The following is a 20,542-nucleotide window of genomic DNA, read 5'->3' as shown; positions in this document are numbered from 1 at the left end:
TGAAAATATTTATAGCTTTACTGGAGATATAATCTGCCTTTTTCACCCTGAAAACTGGATCAAACTAAGAAACAAATAAGTATCTAGTAATGACTGTATCTTGGCGATGGTGTCAATGCCAGAAAACCCTATTTTATACAAAGTAATCTTAAATTTTCATTTTCTAATTGATTTTCCATAAATTCAGTCTTACGGTTTAGAACAAAGTTGTCTCTAATTAAGGCAGCTGAAAGCTGCTTAGCATTATCCAGTTACTGATTTAAAACCTTATATTTGCCACTAACTGTTTGGAGAGTCTCTTCTACAGTAGAAACCTTTCATTCCAATTTGAAGATATGAAGCACATAAGCCTCTATCTTGGCATCAGCATGATAGTGCCTTAATAGCATGCAAAGCAGTATGTAATGACTCATCTAATGGCAAGCTTTATGTTGCAACATGTGTTCAACTGACTGAATGATACTATGGGAGGAGGGCTGAGACCCCAGCAGAGAAATACTTACCCACAGTCTGAGCTGCTGAAACACTAGTGACAGACCAAACATATCCATGGTCCCCGGGACTGTTTACCATGCTTAGACTGCTTTGGCTTTTAGGTTGTTTTGTTTAGTTTTTTACGTTCCGTGTGTGTATTGGGACATAAGAAAACACAGAAGAAAAAAGATGCGCACAGATCCATTACAATAAAAGTACAACTGTATCTAAAACCAGAATGACTGCAGAAACCATACAGTTGATAGTTAAGAAAGTGTCGTCATCAATAATGTTCCAGCTTTCTTCCTTTTGATTTATGGACTCACCTCCTAGGTTATGTCAGGTGTGTAACTTCTATTTCTCTATTATGCCTCTGAGGGTCAGTAAACATGATACAGCTTGGAGTATACTGTCCTCCCACTTCCCACAAAAAATGTGTAATAGAGGGACAGTTTCTCAGAGTACCTATTTTGCTTAACAGCCACCTTTTCAAATAATTATAAGGAGTGATACTTTTTAACTCCATGCAAATCCCGCAAGAGTTTCCCAATCAGAAGATGGCTGGAATCTGAATTCTTGGGGGTAGAGGAAACAAGGATCATTAGGATTCCCAACAGAGAACACCATGAGGTAAAAAGTCTGGGTGATAAGAGTGGTGAAAGACTTCCACAATTCTCTACCATTCTGGTCTTCCAAAGAGAAAAAGCACATTCATAGATTCATAGATATTAAGGTCAGAAGGGACCATTATGATCATCTAGTCTGACCTCCTGCACAATGCAGGCCACAGAATCTCACCCACCCACTCCTGCGATAAACCTCTCACCTATGTCTGAGCTATTGAAGTCCTCAAATCATGGTTTAAAGACTTCAAGGAGCAGAGAATCCTCCAGCAAGTGACCCGTGCCCCATGCTACAGAGGAAGGTGAAAAACCTCCAGGGCCTCTTCCAATCTGCCCTGGAGGAAAATTCCTTCCCAACCCCAAATACGGCGATCAGCTGAACTCTGAGCATATGGGCAAGATTAAACAGCCAGATACCCAGGAAAGAATTCTCTGTAGTAACTCAGATCCCACCCCATCTAACATCCCATCACAGGCCATTGGGCCTATTTACCATGAAAATTTAAAGACCAATTAATTGTCAAAATCATATTATCCCATCATACCAACTCCTTTAAGAGTTTAATCTTAAAGCCAGATAGGTCTTTTGCCCCCACTGCTTCCCTTGGAAGGTTATTCCAAAACTTCACTCCTCTGAGGGTTAGAAATTTTTGTCTAATTTCAAGTGTAAACTTCCCGATGACCAGTTTATATCCATTTGTTCTTGTGTCCACATTGGTACTGAGCTTAAATAATTCTCCTCCCTCTCTGGTATTTATCCCTCTGATATATTTATAGAGAGCAATCATATCTCCCCTCAACCTTCTTTTGGTTAGGCTAAACAAGCCAAGCTCCTTGAGTCTCCTTTCATAAGACAGGTTTTCCATTCCTCAGATCATCCTAGTAGCCCTTCTCTGTACCTTCTCTGTTCCAGTTTGAATTCATCCTTCTTAAACATGGGAGACCAGAACTGCACACAGTAGTCCAGGTGAGGTCTCACCAGTGCCTTGTATAACGGTACTAAAACCTCCTTATCTCTACTGGAAATACCTCGCCTAATGCATCCCAAGACCACATTCGCTTTTTTCACAGCGATATCACATTGGCGGCTCATAGTCATCCTGTGATCATCCAATACTCCAAGGTCCTTCTCCTCCTCCGTTACTTCTAATTGATGTGTCCCCAGTTTATAACTAAATTTCTTGTTATTAATCCCTAAATTCATGACCTTGCACTTTTCACTATTAAATTTCATCCTATTACTATTACTCCAGTTTACAAGGTCATCCAGATCTTCCTGTATGATATCCCGGTCTCTCTCTAAATTGGCAATACCTCCCAGCTTTGTATCATCTGCAAATTTCATTAGCACACTCCCACTTTTTGTAATAAATCTAATAAAAAGATTGGTCCCAAAACCGATCTCTGAGGAACTCCACTGGTAATCTCCCTCCAGCCTGACAGTTCACCTTTCAGTATGACCCTCTGTGATAGTCTCCCCTTTAACCAATTCCTTATCCACCTTTCAATTTTCATATTGATCCCCATCTTTTCCAATTTAACTAATAATTCCCCATGTGGCACAGTATCAAACGCCTTACTGGAATCTAGGTAAATTAGATCCACTGCATTTCCTTTGTCTAAAAAATCTGTTACTTTCTCAAAGAAGGAGATCAGATTGGTTTGGCACGATCTACCTTTTGATAAACCATGTTGTATTTTGTCCCATTTACCATTGACCTCGATGTCCTTAACTACTCTCAAAATTTTTTTCAAGACCTTGCATACTACAGATGTCAAACTAACAGGCCTGTAGTTACCCAGGTCACTTTTTTTTTCCTTTCTTAAAAATAGGAACTATGTTAGCAATTCTCCAATCATACGGTACAACCCCTGAGTTTACAGATTCATTAAAAATTCTTGCTAATGGGCTTGCAATTTCTTGTGCCAATTCCTTTAATATTCTTGGATGAAGATTACCTGGGCCCGCCGATTTAGGCCCATTAAGCTGTTCGAGTTTCGCTTCTACCTCAGATATGGTAATATCTACCTCCATATCCTTATTCCCATTTGTCATGCTACCATTATCCTTAAGATCCTCATTAGCCTTATTAAAGACTGAGGCAAAGTATTTGTTTAGTTATTGGGCCATGCCTAGATTATCCTTTACCTCCACTCCATCCTCAGTGTTTAGCTGTCCCACTTCTTCTTTCTTTGTTTTCTTCTTATTTATATGGCTATAGAACCTTTTACTATTGGTTTTAATTCCCTTTGCAAGGTCCAACTCTACTTGTGTCATAAATATAAGGGGAAGGGTAAACCCCTTTGAAATTCCTCCTGGCCAGGGGAAAGCTCCTCTCACCTGTAAAGGGTTAAGAAGCTAAAGGTAACCTCGCTGGCACCTGACCAAAATGACCAATGAGGGGACAAGATACTTTCAAAAGCTGGGAGGAGGGAGAGAAAAAAAGGGTCTGTGTCTGTCTGCATGCTGCTTGGCCAGGGATAGACCAGGAATGGAGTCTTAGAACTTTTAGTAAGTAATCTAGCTAGGTATGTGTTAGATTATGATTTCTTTAAATGGCTGAGAAAAGAATTGTGCTGAATAGAATAACTATTTCTGTCTGTGTATCTTTTTTGTAACTTAAGGTTTTGCCTAGAGGGGTTCTCTATGTTTTTGAATCTAATTACCCTGTAAGATATCTACCATCCTGATTTTACAGGGGGGATTTCTTCATTTCTATTTACTTCTATTTTCTATTAAAAGTCTTCTTGTAAAAAACTGAATGTTTTTTCATTGTTCTCAGATCCAAGGGTTTGGGTCTGTGGTCACCTATGCAAATTGGTGAGGCTTTTTATCCAACATTTCCCAGGAAAGGGGGGGGTGCAAGTGTTGGGAGGATTGTTCATTGTTCTTAAGATCCAAGGGTCTGGGTCTGTAGTCACCTAGGCAAATTGGTGAGGCTTTTTTACCAAACCTTGTCCAGGAAGTGGGGTGCAAGGTTTTGGGAAGTATTCTGGGGGGAAAGACGCGTCCAAACAGCTCTTCCCCAGTAACCAGTATTAGTTTGGTGGTGGTAGCGGCCATTCCAAGGACCACGGGTGGAATACTTTGTACCTTGGGGAAGTTTTGACCTAAGCTGGTAAAGATAAGCTTAGGAGGTTTTTCATGCAGGTCCCCACATCTGTACCCTAAAGTTCAGAGTGGGGGAGGAACCTTGACAACTTGACTTTTAGCCTGTCTCACTTATCCCTACTTTGGTTTCCCTCTTTTAAAGAAAGGTGTTTTTTTTTTAAAACTACAACACTGTTCCCAAGTTTATATATATGTAAATATTATGGGGGTGATTGTGGTTTACTGTAAGTGTTCTTTTGCAATATGGGGTGACATACTGATCCCTGTATAGGTCTGTCAACCTTACAGGGATTGGCACCGGGGTCTTAAATGAAGTCTGTGAAGTGTTCCCTTCCTTGCTCAGTCCCCATTTCAAAAATACCAAATAAATGGGCATGATTTGCTCAGCAATCAAGAAGCAAGCTAGCATAGACTGGATTATATCCTTTCTGTACACATTCAAAGCCACTGGTGTGAAAAAGTTTGTATTATACAGCTATTTCCACTGTGGCAGACAATGAGGGAAAATGTACTATTTATTATTAATGCTGTCACGCTCAGATTTCCTAATTTTGGCAGTGTATTCACCAAGGAATAGCTTGCTGAAGTCATATATTAGACAATAAAACACACGCAGTTTTAGATTTGGCTTCCATTTTATTACTACATCACAGCAGTCAAAATAAGACAGACTGCAAGAAATGTAGGACTCAAGTTTGATATTTTGTAGTTGTGTGTTTACTAAATGACCATATATTGTTAGCAGATCTTTTAGGCATTTGGACATGGGAGCAGACTGTATCATATATATTTTTCAAGCTTACTATTTTAGGGCTAGATTGTACAATACCTATTCACATTGGTGAGTACTGACTCAGAAATAAAACTGTAATTGCAAATTCACATAAACAGATTCAACACTGCTCAATACATTCAAATATATCACATCCATCCTCTCCCTGAAATCAAATGGGCACAAAACCTTCAGAAGTGTTTGGCGGGGGAACAACCAAAGGTTCAGTAACAAGTCAGATCTTTTAGGTGGTTTGTATTTTGCATCTGCCAGCATTTTGAACATTTCCCTGAGGAAGTGGTGTGTCCGCAGTAATGTCTGAATCGGATGTCCCTCAGATGATGCTGATGGTTCAATGCAGCTGTTTTCTGGTTTAAAGTTATTGCTTCTTGTTGGGGCACCAGTGTCAGAACAATTGATGGCTTCCCAAGTTTGCTTCTTTTGTCAGTCATGGAGTCACCCCCAAATCTTGAAGTGGGTCAGTGTGGCAGTGTCAGAATATATTGGGTGCCACGTGTACTCGATAGGACAAAGTACCCATTTGTGTGCTAGCGATTGCTGTTTGATCCATTTGTAGCTTACAAGGTGCGCTCTCTCCAATTGCTTAACTTATTTGACTATTTCTGACTTGTAGACATAGATCTTGCTTTAATAAGTCCAAGCATGACCTGAGATTTCAGTCTATAAACAGAATTTCAGATGTTTGGTTCATCATGGCATGTTATGCATTTTGATATGCTAGTAAGAAGCATGCCAACTTCTGCTATAATGACCCCTTCTCATCTGTTATGGATCACAGAGCCTGTATAGAAGTTTGTACAAGTCTTTCAACCAAACCATTTGTGGCTCCGTGGCATAGTGCTGAGATAACATGTCTAACACCATTTTTCTTCATGAACGACTGAAACCCTTCTGAACTTAGCTGAAAGCTGTTGTCACTCGCAGCTTGTTCCTGCTGCCCAGTTCTTGCAAACAAAATTCAAAGATTTTTCTACCATCTGTGCAGCTGTGGTGGTTTTCATGCAAAAAATATGCGACCATTTGGAATGGGCATCCACCACTACTCGATACATTATTCCCCAAAATGGTTCTGCAAAATCAATATGCAGACCCTGCCACGGTGCTGAGGGCCATTCTCAGGGGTGTAATGGTGCTGGTTTAGGCATGTCTGGTACCTGTTGGCATCCTAAACATTCCTTAGCAAGTGGCTTTATTTGTTAGTCAATGCCTGACCACAATACAAAATTTCTGGCAAATGCCTTCATTTGTACTACTCCTAGGTGACTTACGTGGATCTTTTCTAAGACTCTTATATGCAGTTTGCTAGGTATAATAACATGAATTCCTGGATGTACCATAAATTCAACTTTGCCAGTGTAAAAGGGTGCCAGATTAGGGTGCTCAGTGTATTTCCAGCCCTTCAGAGTGGCTTCATAAACCTCTTGGTTTCTTGCTCGAACAAACTACAAGTCACTGGGGCACACTCAGTTTGTAACAAGTTTACAAATATGATAGATTTTGTTTTTGTTACAGGTTGCTCTTCAACTAGCATGGGCAGACAGGGGAGCCTATCTTGGTTTGCGTGAGCATCTGTTCTTTTGAATTCGATGCTATAGATATAACCTGCCAAGAAGAGGGCCAAGCATTGCATACATGCTGCAGTTGTCACAGGAACTCCCTTCCTCAGATGCAAGATTGATACTAGGGCTTGGTGCTCTATGACAGGTGTGAATTTCTTTGCACCCAATACCAGACTTAAAGCGTCTTTGTCTATTTGTGCATAGTTACATATTGGCACTGTGAGAGACTGGAGGCAAATGCTATGGATCTCTCTCTGCCATCTGGCATTGTGTGCAATATAACTGCCCCCATTCCATGTAAAGAAGCATCACATGCTAACTTGACAGGCAACAGTGGGTTAAAATGCATTAGCTCACTGTCTGATATGACCAATTGTTTTGCTTCCAGGAAAGCTTTTTGACACTTACATGACTATACCCACTTTTGACCAGTCTGCAGCAAACAGTTCAGCAGATGTAATACAGTTGCTAGGTGTGGTCAAATCGGCTATAGTAGTTAATAAATCCTAGAAATGTTCTACATTATGACACATTCTTTGTCAGAAGAGCTTCCAGCACTGCTTTAATCTTCTCCTGAGATTTATGTAGGCCGTGTACATCAGTAACGTGCACGCAATAAGCTACTGAGCCCTTGAAAAGTTCACATTTTATGCAATTGGCTTGTAACCCAGATTCTTTTAGACACTTTACTATCCCCTTCCAGGATTCCAGATGTTCCTCTACTGGTCACAGTCATGTCATCCAGATACCACTGTGTGCTCAGAATACCTTGCAAAACTTGATCCATTGCCATATAGCAGGAGCTGAAGCAATGCTACACACTAGCCTGCTGTATTGGTAGAGAGCCTTTTGTGTGTTGATTGTGAGGTTTGCTTTAGACTCTTCCTGAACTTCCATGTGTAAGTGTTTTCAGACAGGGTTTATGGTGACCTTAAAATATCCACAAACCCTTACTGCAGCACATTTTTCACAGCTGGGCTGATAGGCGTTCCCCTCTTGCTCCAGGCCCCTGTTGAAAGCATGCCCTCTCTTTCTGGGCATTCCAGTTCAGCATCTACCTTTGAGCGACTACTGTAAGGTATAGGTTGAGTTTTGTGAAACTTGGGTTGTGCCTTCTCGGCTAGGATCATTTTAGCCTTCATGTGGTTTAGAGTTCCTGTGCCCCCCTTGATTATTCCCAATGCCTGACATGATATCCCTTCCAGCTGCTGTTCAGCTGTTTTAGTGGGGTATACTGAAAGTGACTTTAGAGATCTTTATAGATTTCCAATCCAGAGGAACATTGTATAACCATTCATCGCCCCAGAGGGCTTTGCCCCCCTTCTCAATGATATGAGAGTCTAATAAACATTGCTTATTGTTATACTCCACATTCACTTGTTTTACTCCAGTTGGTGCTATCTTTTCTCCCGTATATGTTTTAGTAACATCAGTGTCTCCCTCAGTTAGTTATTTTTTAAAGTTTTCATATATTCTGAACATGAGACTATGGAGCCAGTGTCCACTTCCATTTCAAGTATTTTTCCCTCCACCTGGGGTGTCAACCCGATTGCTGACTTGTGATTTTGGCTTACACTATATCCACAGCTGGCTATCCACTCTCGCAGTCTGTGTCACCATTGCCTCTGTCTACAGAAAGAAAAGGAGTACTTGTGGCACCTTAGAGACTAACCAATTTATTTGAGCATAAGCTTTCGTGAGCTACAGCTGAATTCCACTGAATGCATCCGATGAAGTGAGCTGTAGCTCACGAAAGCTTATGCTCAAATAAATTGGTTAGTCTCTAAGGTGCCACAAGTACTCCTTTTCTTTTTGCGAATACAGACTAACACGGCTGCTACTCTGAAATCTGTCTACAGAGTGTACCTTGATATTCCTTTTTCTACATCCTAATTTGGTCTCTTCCTTATTTCTTATAGCATGACAAACTGTTTGGCTATGACCTTTTTTATTACAGCTTCTGCAATGTGCATCTTTAAATCAGCAATCACCAGGAGCATGGAACGCTTTTCCAAACTGATAACAAGTGTCTGTTTCCTGAGTGGACTGGCACTTTCCTTGGGTTACAGATACTTTACGTGCTCCTACTTCTGTTTTAGCTCCTGTGCAAGTGTGCAAGTATGATGTCCTCTTGGATATTTGAGCATCCAGCTCCCAAACTCTTACTGCTGCTTTTGTTATTCTGACCTCTGTTTCTATCTTTGCTTCTGCTTTGAATTTACTACTGCACCTTTACCTTTTCCTGCAATATGTTCTGCCACTTTGCTGGGACACTTAGAAACTCTCTTGTAACCAAATGTTGAATCTATGGGTGTGCTGTATGGCGCAGATATGATGCAGAGAAATTCATAACATTTGCTGATAGATATCTCTGGAGTGTACTGCTGACTTTATAAAACTGTTTGTTTAGAAAGGTAAGTAATCTCCATATGTTGCTCTCGTCACCCTTTGACTTGTCTCTATACTTCTTAAATACTGGCTAATTATGGGCATATTTCCCTTTCTCCTCCCAACACATTATTTTTAGGTTAATCTTGAATTTGAAATAAAGGTCGGTGAATTAACTAATTGCAATTTTGCTCAGGTTTCTTTCTTTTCTTTTCTTTTCTTTTTTTTAAACTATAAAGAGATAACTGTTGCTCTCTCCAGGCAAAATCTTCCCTTAGGACGTGTTTGATTACACCAATAAACTTTTCGGTCTGGAATTGCAAACGTTAACCATACATGTGACCATTGTTCCAAAAAATAATTGTGGTTAAAAGACCTCATTTATTAAGCTTTTATGGATTGTCAGTGCAGTAAAAGGGAGGTGAGTAATGTAAACTTTTTAATGGTTGTAATTATCTGAATGTATTGATTGTGATGTTATGGTTGCATGATGTGAAGGGTCTGAGTGGGGAGCAGGGACAACACATAGATTCCCAAGGCCAGCTTTAATTTGCACATTTTTATATTTTGTTTTATTTTTTCAGTCTTTGAGAGGCATATAGGTGAAACTTGCTCTTATTTGAAAATGATGTATTTGTTTCTGTTATATTTTGGGGAATTTCTGCAACAAAGGAGCTTCCCAAGGCAAAGGCAAAATTATATAGAAGAGTACAGTGATTTAACACAATTTAAATTTTAATACCAGCTTGTGCTATTTTTTTCATGTGCATTATGCAAAAATCTCAGAACAGTGGATAATTAAGGACAGATTAAAGCCATTAGTATACAGGAAAATATTAATTTTTAAACTGACATTTGTTAGAATGAAATTTACTATTTGACTTTAAGATTTTGTTTAGATGTTGTAAAATGTAATTCCTTTTCACTCTTGAAATGGTAGACTTTGGCATGTGTTTTTAATGTGGTGGATTAAGAAAATTACTTTTTATGATTAGAGTGTAATGTACCCATCAATTATTGTGTGGCCACTATATCCACGGTTACTCAATTCCAGTGCCCTGGAATGACTTATTGTTGCTTTAAGCTTGGGATAGATTCCATTTCCACCAGATACTTTCTCTATGCAGGTTGGGTGTCAGTTTCAATGTACAGTACCAGGAATAAAATTGACATGCAAACTATCTTTGCACCTGACAAGACTAGGTTACAGATATACTTAGAATGTCAATGCTTGTATTTCTCTAAATTGTAATGTATTTTGTGGATAACTTCATAAAACTGATGACATTTCAGTTTTGTTTATAACAGTAACTTAAAGGAAATATGTTTTGTGTATTTTTAAGAAATTATTTTGGATCCTGAGAAGGTCTGTGCAGTAAATTCATTGAATAAGTTGTCATGTAGCACAAAATACCCAATGATTCATTTGCATTATATATTTGCATCTTACTGCAGGCAGAGAATTCAGCATTGGCTCTGGAAAATGAAAATCAAAGAGAACAGTATGAAAGGTGCCTCGATGAGGTAATGTAGATTTAAGAAAGGTTCTGTGACTGAGTTTTGCTGACTGTAATGAACAACGAACAGGCAGTTTCCCCAAGCCTGCCTTTCCAGTAGGTTCCCAGCCCTGGAAGCTCTGTTGTTCTGCTCTCAGGGTCACCCTCATGACTGTATCTCTCACTGTCTGCTAACTTTCCCTCCTCTAGCACATACTCAGCTTGCCAAACAATCCTTTAGTGCTTTGTTTACAATCAGGGAGCCCTCAGCTCACATGCTTAGTTTAGCATCTGCTCATGCCTCGCCATGCAGCCCATTGCCTTGGGTGATGGCTTCTGTTGTTTTCAGTGATTTCATTACATAAAGGGACTTAACGGCTCCTTCCATTTAGCTGGAAAGAAGGGTGCTAAGCACCAGACCCAGCTTAACCAATGTGCACTCTGTGCCCTTGCACAGGGCCACCATCTCAGGAGGGCTGGAGGGAAAGGGGAGAAGGGCTGGTGACCACTGGGGGGAAAAAAAAGGGATGGGTATGTAGCCTTTTTGAAACACAAACAAATAAATAAAATATGGCCCACCCAAAGGTTTTAGTGGATTCTGTGGCTGTCTGCACCCACCATCGCATGCTCTGTCTAGTTTGGCTTTAACCAGATCTGTGATTGCTATATATATAACTATAACTCAGATAAACGGCAGCCTTTACACCTTGCAGCATAGCAACACACAGCAGCCTGTGCATTTAAAAAAGCAAAACACTACACTACACACACAATTCTCCCCTTGGAGAAAGGACAAGACAGAAAGAACAAATAGCATAAGACAGATACTAGTCACGTCACTTAACGCACTGGTGGAAGGTGCTCAGATACTATGGTGGTGTAAGAACCTAGTTAGGATAGAATATAAGAATTAATTACGTTTAATATGAAATTGTGAAGTTCTTTGTTTTTTATTATCTGCTTGTCTTGGATATGATGTGGCCATAGAAGTCATTTCAGCACTGGGTTAAGTGAGACAGTTACCCACCATTGAGAAAATAAAAGGGGTCCACATATTTAGACTGTAAGCATTTGGGGGAAGGAACCCTCTTTTTGGTGTGTATTTGTACAGTGCCTAGCACAAAGGGGTCCTAGTCCATGACTGTGGCTCCTATGTGCTACTGCAATACGAATAATAGTCATTTTAAAACTGTGCTCCAGATTTTATTTTCTCAGTGCTTCAGTCAGGTGATTCAGGTCTTCCGCTGGCATATCTGTTCCTTCCCATTCTGTGAATGCTCTCCTGGAGGCAATCTTTCTTGTCTGTAAGTGACAAGGGCTGCTGTTTCCAGTAAGGTACATTGTCTTGTGTCTTGCCTCTCATTTTTTCTGTGTTCCCTTCTTTTTTTCTTCTTTTTTTTTCTTCTTTCTCTGTTGTTTCTAATCACCTCTCTTCTTCTTTGCCTCACCTGTTACTCACTATATTTCTCATCTCTTTCCCCACCTCCAATGCCTTGACCTCTCTCTTCCTAGTGATATTGTAACCTGCCCTATCTCAGCCGAAATAGGCCTGGACCTATGTGAGCAATGATGCACATAAATTGGTTTCAGCAGCCATGACAACCTCACCACAAACCCGGAGACAAGCACTGTGAGTTCCAACTATGACAGCCACATGGGCATCTAACACTGAGTGGGCTCACACAGGAATGTCACTCACAGGAAGGGTTCACAAAATAAACAGGGACCTTTACTTCCACTCTGCTGAGATAATCTCAGTGAATTCAGTAAAGAAACAATAAACAGAATTAATGATCTGACATAAACACAATTAAGAAATAATCCATTAATGCCCTTGGGACCCTGTGGCTCCAATTGCCTTGAATCGCATGGACCCCTCTGGAGCACGCATACCCTGATACAAAGTTATTCCTAACCAGGGATTCTCAGCAGAGCTGGTCAAAAAATAAAAACATTTTAAAAAATTATGAAAAATTGTCCATTTTTTGGTTAGAAAACTTTTGTTCTTTAAGGCTCTAGGCCCAAGGTACAAGCTCCACTTCTCCCAGGCAGGAGCTCCTTCCCTGGTCCTTTTCTTGTTTGATCCAGATTTTAGGAGTTTCCTATGCAATCCTCAGGACCAGAGATCAGCTGCCTCATTCTCTTTCCTTCCAGGATGTCTCACATGTTCACTTCTGCCACCAAAATGACCTGGTTGGCTGAGGGGAAGGGACTCAGTTGTCCCTCAGAACAGCAGGCTCTGATCAGTCCCCGAGTTGCAGTAGATCAGCCCTCTAAAAGAGAGTTTCAGGGTCCATTACAATAATTATTTTTAATTTCCTACCAGCAATCAAATCAATCATGAATCATGATCTTTGGACCCCACAAAAAAAGGGGGTGTCCCATCCCTGTCAGACTGCAGAGGAAGCAATACAAGGTCACAGCATCAGCCAGAGATGATGGTGAATATTATGCATGGTCACGTCATGTTCTGACCTCTGTCGATTAAGGGGAATGCTATGAACCAAGGGTGCATTTCATCCTCTTCATGTCTTGCACACCCAAGAGCTGGATTCAAGGCAGTTCATAATTCCTGGGGCCCTGTGCTCCTGTGACGCCACCCTGCCTCTAGTTGGGGTAGTGATGGTTGTAGGGTTGAGGGAATCTGCCACTGTCCTGTGGGCCCTCATTCCCAAACTGCGGCTCCCTGTCCAGGAAGGCCAGGATATGTCCCAAGCAGAGGGTAAACCTGCCACCCCATAAGTGGATTCTGTGCTTGGCCATACATGCCACCTCCGCAAAACTTTCATGGTGGGTGGGGCTCCTACCTGGGGAAGAAGTTCCAGCATCATCCCAGCCTAGCCATGATGGGTTGGCAACAACATCTCATCACTTCCCACCCCCCCCTCCGCCCCGCAACATGCACAAACTAAAGCGGTGAAGGTATCAAAGTTCCCTCTTATTTCCTTTCTTTGAGAAGCAAATAGCTGTTTGAGCTCATGTTTGACACCTATGAGTACAGCCTCTCTCACTTCCATTTCCTCCTCCTTTCTTTGTCTCCTTCTTCATTCCATCATTCCTTGTACTTCCTTCTTCCTCATTCATTCCATGCCCATCCGTCACTATTCAAGAGTGAATACTGTACCTCTGACTTAAAATTTCATGTTCTCCAATCATTTTCACCAGTAAAACTCAATCAAACTCAAATATTCATAGACAGAAAACATACAAGGGATATGAACATGACTGAAGCAAAATCCTTTATGAAGTCTATTAATATATTCACAGATTTTTAAAATTAATTGCCCGTCTCTATTATTTTATCTGAAGTTGACATATGAACATCTCTGGAATAATATTTGGAAGTAAATAGCACTGAACTGCCCAATCCTACACAAACCAGAAAAAGAGCTCATTTATTTAAAATTCAAAAATATTCTGTAAACCTATCTCTCTGTCTAGAAAACATAATGCAAGAAACAGGATTATCTTCCTGTACCTTATGGGCTTGAGGTTACATGCTTAATCCTAGTTTCCTATTCAGGAATTTGACTGTCAGTTTATTGGCAAGAAGTGGTATAATGTTTATTCACGTTATTGTGCCAGCTAAGATTTCTGTCAAGCTTGACTGTACTGATATAGAGGAAAATGTACAAATGACTGCTTCAGTGATAGATGAAATCTTAAAATGATTGCATCTCAATATTACTATAATACATTTCCAATTAGCACCCCCAACATATAAAGGCTTCTTCAATATGCATTTTACTTTTTAAAAAAATGAAAGAAAAATATCTCAGAGCTTCTGTTTAATTAATTAGAAAATCCTAAATGTTACACAAAGCCATATGTTAAAGATACAGTTCTGTAAAAAAAATACTTCACATACAGAACTCAAGTATCTAGGCCAAATTTTAGTGAGAGGCGTTGCAGTCTGGTTCAGGATATCCCAGCACCACTCAGGTTTGGCAATGCCCCCCGCCCCGCCCCGCCCCTTCTCCCCCCCCATTAATAGTGTGGGGAGTGACTCAGATTTCAGAGTGGCTGCTGCTGGCATCATTGCACTGGGCCTGAGGTGACCCACCAGGCTGAGAACCTGGAGTTAGGAGCAGAATCAGGGAAAATTCTCCCACCACTAGCGTGCCTGGAACTCAGGGAGAGGCAGGACCAGGAGTGGCCTTCCAGCTGTATGCGGGGCAGAGCCTCCCTAGCTCCGCAGGGAAGGCAGTGACTCCAACCACCTGGGCCCTCAATGTCTTCCCCATCCCCTCTCTAGCCCCCCAGGCAGCACAAGACAGGCAGTGACCCCAAAGACCTGGCTCTCTCTAACCTCCTTCAATCCTTCTCCTCTTCTTAAACTCTTGTCTCCATGATAATTTTTTAGAAGGGTGATGAGGGGCCTCACCTTCAGATTTTTTTCTGGGCCCCAAAAAACATCTGTGTGGTCCTTGCCCTCTAGCCTGTAAGCCGAACCAGGAACGCTCTTACAATGTAAAGTGTTCAGCTTGCAATTTTAACAGTTTTCAATACATCACAGACAATGCCTACCACACAGGAGTGTTGTGTGGCTTAATGTCTGAAAGCCTTTTGACATCCTCAGGTGAGTGGCATGGTATAGGTGTAAAGTAGTCTTAGTTAGCAGTTACTTCACTTTCCCACAAACAGGAACAGGAATGTTAACCACAGGAATGAATTTCCCATAATTATGACCACCTTTAAGCTGAGGGGGTCTGTATGTGACTCCATTTGGTGATTCCCTTCTGTGTGAAGCCTAAATGAACCACCATTACTCCAAATACTATCCTGCAGGCTTCCTGCTCAGTCTGAATTCTCAGTTTTCTCTGGACATGCCAGTCAAGGGACTGGATTTGAAAATCTCAGGACAGGAGACATAATTTTCAGACTTGGGTACCTAAAACTACTGGGGTCAATGGGAGCTTTGGTCATTAGCATCTGTGAAAATCAAGCAGCATTCATTTAGGGCTTGTCTATGCTGGGACATCCAGGAAAATTAATCCAAATTAACTAAATGTGTGAATTTGAAGTGGATTAGTTAAACCACAGTAAATGCCTATATGGAAGATGTTGTTCAAAATTAAAGTGGCCTTAATTTGATATAGTTTAAATCACTTTGGAAGTGAATGAAACTAAACTGAATTAAGGCCACTTTGATTCTGAATGAAGATGTTCACACAGGCTTTTCATGTAATTTAACTAAACCACTTCACTTCAAATTCACACCTTTAAATAATAATAAATAATTCAGATTAACTTTCCTGTGTCCCTGTGTAGACAAACCCTTAGGTACCTACCTTCATGCACCCAAGTTAGAAAATTTGTCCAGTGTGCATCAGCGAGTTCTTCCCTCACCCCTCTACCTCAATTGGCAGATTATTCCATTTACACTTCTTTGTATAGTCTATAAAGCTGTAAGAATAATTTTACAGGTAATGCTGTTGCAAGTGCTTTGTACACATTGCAAAGAACCCTTTAGTCCTTGGTAAAGTAACTGTATGTCAGGAAGTAAAGAAATAATGTATTAGATGTGATTTGATCAATTTTCAGGTAGAGCAAACAGACGTTAAAAGTACATGCCAGAAGGAACACTGTCAGATGTAGATTCTAAAAGCCTGTGGGGCAACACATGGATTTCAGAAATATAACATATTTACTCCTGTGGGTTATTACAGTTCCAGTATTAGTCTGTCTTCTGTTAAATCATGTATAGAGCTATTTTATGTGACCATTGTTCCATAGGCTGCCTTAAATTAGGGACCAGTTTGGGGAAAAAATAGATACTAGGCAATTTTATGAGAATATGAATCAAATCAAAGTTTTGGGTTTTAGAGAATTGAATTATTTACCGAAATGAATTAGCTTCAGCTCTTTGCTCATGACTTAGTTCACTTGAATGCTCTGTTTTTTTTTATTTTTATTTTAAATTCACTAACAGTAAAGAGAGGCAAGGCAGATTTGTACTTCCAAATGACAGCCTCACATATTGTTTAAACTTTTAGAAAGCTAAAATGAACTTGAACTCGTAACTAGACTCTGTGCACAGAGAGTTAAGCCTAAGATTATGTTATTTATACAGAACGGAATCAGGACAAACACACTGAAAATGTGACAGTTCATGTATAGTTTCAAAAATGACATTTGATTATGGTAATACATTTTTTTTAATGAAACATTTGTCAAAAACATTCTAAAGTATCACCAGCAGAAAATACTTACTTTTCCCCCATGTCAAAAATGTAACTAAGGAGAGGACACTTATATAAAATAAATTTAAAAATTCCCTCCCACGTATTCAGTTCCTCTAATCATAGAATCATAGAATATCAGGGTTGGAAGGGACCCCTGAAGGTCATCTAGTCCAACCCCCTGCTCGAAGCACGACCTATTCCCAGTTAAATCATCCCAGCCAGGGCTTTGTCAAGCCTGACCTTAAAAACCTCTAAGGAAGGAGATTCTACCACCTCCCTAGGTAACGCATTCCAGTGTTTCACCACCCTCTTAGTGAAAAAGTTTTTCCTAATATCCAATCTAAACCACCCCCACTGCAACTTGAGACCATTACTCCTCGTTCTGTCATCTGCTACCATTGAGAACAGTCTAGAGCCATCCTCTTTGGAACCCCCTTTCAGGTAGTTGAAAGCAGCTATCAAATCCCCCCTCATTCTTCTCTTCTGCAGGCTAAACAATCCCAGTTCCCTCAGCCTCTCCTCATAAGTCATGTGTTCTAGACCCCTAATCATTTTTGTTGCCCTTCGCTGGACTCTCTCCAATTTATCCACATCCTTCTTGTAGTGTGGGGCCCAAAACTGGACACAGTACTCCAGATGAGGCCTCACCAATGTTGAATAGTCGAATAATAATCAATGGTGTGTAATCTGATTCAAGGCAATTACACATTATTGTGTGAATGCTTCCAACCATATTTTGCAAAAAGAAAAGGAGGACTTGTGGCACCTTAGAGACTAACCAATTTATTTGAGCATAAGATTTCGTGAGTTACAGCTCACTTCATCAGATCTGATGAAATGAAATGAGCTGTAGCTCACGAAAGCTTATGCTCAAATAAATTGGTTAGTCTCTAAGGTGCCACAAGTACTCCTTTTCTTTTTGCGAATATAGACTAACACGGCTGCTGCTCTGAAACCAACCATATTTTGATTACTCTAGGTATTTTAATTTTCTGTGGCACTTTATTGTTGCCTGCCTATCATGATAGATGTACCATTTGCCAGCATTGAATCAAGAAACAACTAAGCTTCATCAAAACATTCAGGATCATGTCCTCAGCAGTGTAGCGGTATTGAAGTCAGTTCAACTATAGTGATTTACATCAGTGAGAGATCTGACCCTTACATTGTATTCTGTTTGATTGTATTAGACTAGAAGACCAAAACAAAGATTTGTAATGTCATACTAAAGTTATTAGGGTGTATATGTTTGGTATGAAATTGGGAACCGGTCAAAAGTTAGAACCTAGATTTATGTACGCTCGTAATGTCACTATCTGATTTAGGGAGTGGGTTCGGGAAGTTACTCCAGGGGGGAAATAGCTTATAGTGGGATCCCTCAGAAAAGGGTCTCCTCTGCCAAAAAAAATCAATATAATACACTGCTCAGTTATTTTATTATTTATTTCTTACAGGTAGCCAACCAGGTTGTTCAAGCTCTACTTACTCAAAAGGTAAGATTGTTTCTCTGATTTTTGGCATATTTTTAAAGGCTATAAATGCAAACCATTGAATTAGAAAATGTATGTTTTTATGTGGGATACATTTTTTCAAATGCTGTGCACACATTTCACTAACACAACCACAAAATGTCAAAATATGACAAGTGTTTTACCAATAACAAAAATGAAAAATAATTTCTGGACACCTCAGAGGATTGGTAATGGAATATATAGCCTCATCCCATTTGATACTTAGGGTAGGCCTGGCTAAGGTAAATAATGCCTGACAGTCCATCCCATCTCTTGGCTTTTTTGTGTCCTATCCAAAATTAGTTGGTTCTGTCTCCCAATCCGGTTCCTGTTGGACATCAGAAAAACACCGTCACACTTGGCACTCTTGTTGGCTGACAGCAGAATATAAGGGTTATAGGTGAAAGCCTTTGCCTCCCTGAGTGGCAATGGAAGGCTCCCATATACACAGCGGAGGAATGGATATTCTAAGGCTGAGTAGTGAAGATGATGTAAAGGGGACACTTCAGCCCCATGCTAGGGAACTTTGCTCTTTAACACCTCTGTGCTATATGACAGCTGTGTAGAGAGGGATTTGTAGGTAGGCAATGCAGGAATATCCTGGAGTGTAGCCACCACATTCACATACTGTGAAGATCTGTGGAGGGAGCATATAGAGGGGGCAATTAATGTTTTCTAAAGCCCTATGCTCAGTAATTGTGGCCACAAAATGGCTCCATAGATGCCACTGTCACTTGGGGATGAATATTCCATTCCTCACCTCCACATCTTCAGAACACTATCTTTGTCTCTGTACCCACAATTCCACCCTGCATAGGTCTGGAAATGACACAGCACACTCAAGCCTAGTGGTGGTCCACGCAGGTCAGACATGAGGCAAGGCAGTGTGGGGAAGCTTGCACTGTTGCTGTTCTTGTTATATCTATTCTACATATAATCAGAGAACTGATCCTTGAGTACATAAAGCAAATTCACATCTTATAATGGTAACATATTTGCTAGAGTTTCAGTCTCCATATTTTAGGCTATAATTCGGGAAATGTTGTGATTGTTTTCCAAAAGCAGAGAGAAGCTCTCTGAATCCTTTTGCACTGAGAGTCAGATTTTTTTATGACAATATACTTTCCCAATAATGGACCCACCCAAACTTGTAGGAACTGTGGAGTTTGTACAGATATAATAAAAATGGATTTAAATACATTTAATAAAGTAATTTGCTGAGTATTGATGGGATTTAACAGCTGCTTACCAACTGCTGAGTAATACCAGCTAATTTAATGTCCATGAAATGGAGAGGGTACTCTTCTAAATGCTAATGAATGTTAACTGTTACAGTACTCCTACCTCTGTTCATACTGAGATCATTTATAAGAAAGGAGAGGGAAACAATAGTGTAGGAAATTGGACTCTTCAGGTCAATCACAAAAGGTAGTAGTTATACAAAGCAAGGTAATAACTAGTAAACAGATAAATCTACCATACTGCAGCTAAGCAGCAAGACACATCAAGTCATGCCACAGTGAGATAACACACCTCTGGGGCATAGTGAGGCATGAAGACAAGCTGAGAGCTTTCAAAGATTCAAGAAGAGTAATATTGCACGGTAACCTATATTGGGTATGTTTTATTGTGAATTTGAAATTGCTCAGCAAGGGCTAATTTTTGTTCAAATTAAGTACATGCTGTAATGTAAGGGATAAAGTACTGTATACCCACCAGTATATGAGAAGACTGTGATTCCACTGAGGAATTCTGATGAGATAAACTGAGAGAGCAAAGCTTGAGTGATTTATCAATGTCATTGAAACCTTGAGATGGAATTACAGTCTTAAATGTGCACTTTTGGAGTATATCATTTGTTATAATACATATTGAATTACTCTGATATGGCCGGCTTTTTACCAGGCACTTGCAGAAAATATGTGAAATTGGGAATTTTCCTGAATTAGCCCCAGAGCAAAATTTCATCTTTTTATGCAGAAAATTTGTTTGCGTTTTTCTCCCCACTTACAAATAGCAGGTTTTACCTCTGGAAAATCTGAGAAGTCAGATAATCAGCAAATGATTTTGAGACAAACCCACAAAATATGTTTTGTGTGTTTGTTGGTGTTTGTTGCACAGTCCCATTGATTTCTGTGTAGATCATCAACCATCATTCTTCATGTATCCATGGATGGCTTAACTCTATGTGGCAGAATTAAACCTGGGTAATTCCCCTGGGTAAAGAGGGAGGCAGTATTTGAAGCTCCACACAGGAGGTGACATCCCCTGCACTGCTTGTAACCTACCACTGCTGGGGTTTGCTCTGTGGCAACACATGGGAAGGGGCCTGGGGAAAAGGTAGGCAGTGGGGAACTGCTGCTAGAGAGCGTTTCCCTTCAATTGGTTGTGCTAACACCCT

General features: G+C 40.3%; 1 protein-coding gene across 1 annotated transcript in view; it reads left to right on the top strand.

The window, feature by feature from the left end:
• The window catches only part of NCKAP5 (NCK associated protein 5), a 466,257-nt gene that overhangs the window by 322,388 nt on the left and 123,327 nt on the right, over positions 1-20,542 (top strand). The window contains exons 7-8 of the mRNA XM_077830371.1: positions 10,405-10,473; positions 18,085-18,123. Coding sequence (XP_077686497.1) covers positions 10,405-10,473; positions 18,085-18,123 — 108 coding nt within the window. The remainder of the gene's footprint in view (positions 1-10,404; positions 10,474-18,084; positions 18,124-20,542) is intronic.

This window comes from Eretmochelys imbricata, chromosome 11, assembly GCF_965152235.1.
Source record: "Eretmochelys imbricata isolate rEreImb1 chromosome 11, rEreImb1.hap1, whole genome shotgun sequence".
NCBI classification, from domain to species: Eukaryota; Metazoa; Chordata; order Testudines; family Cheloniidae; genus Eretmochelys; species Eretmochelys imbricata.
The sequence above is the reverse complement of the archived record's forward strand: the minus strand, read 5'-3'. Positions and strand labels throughout refer to the sequence as shown.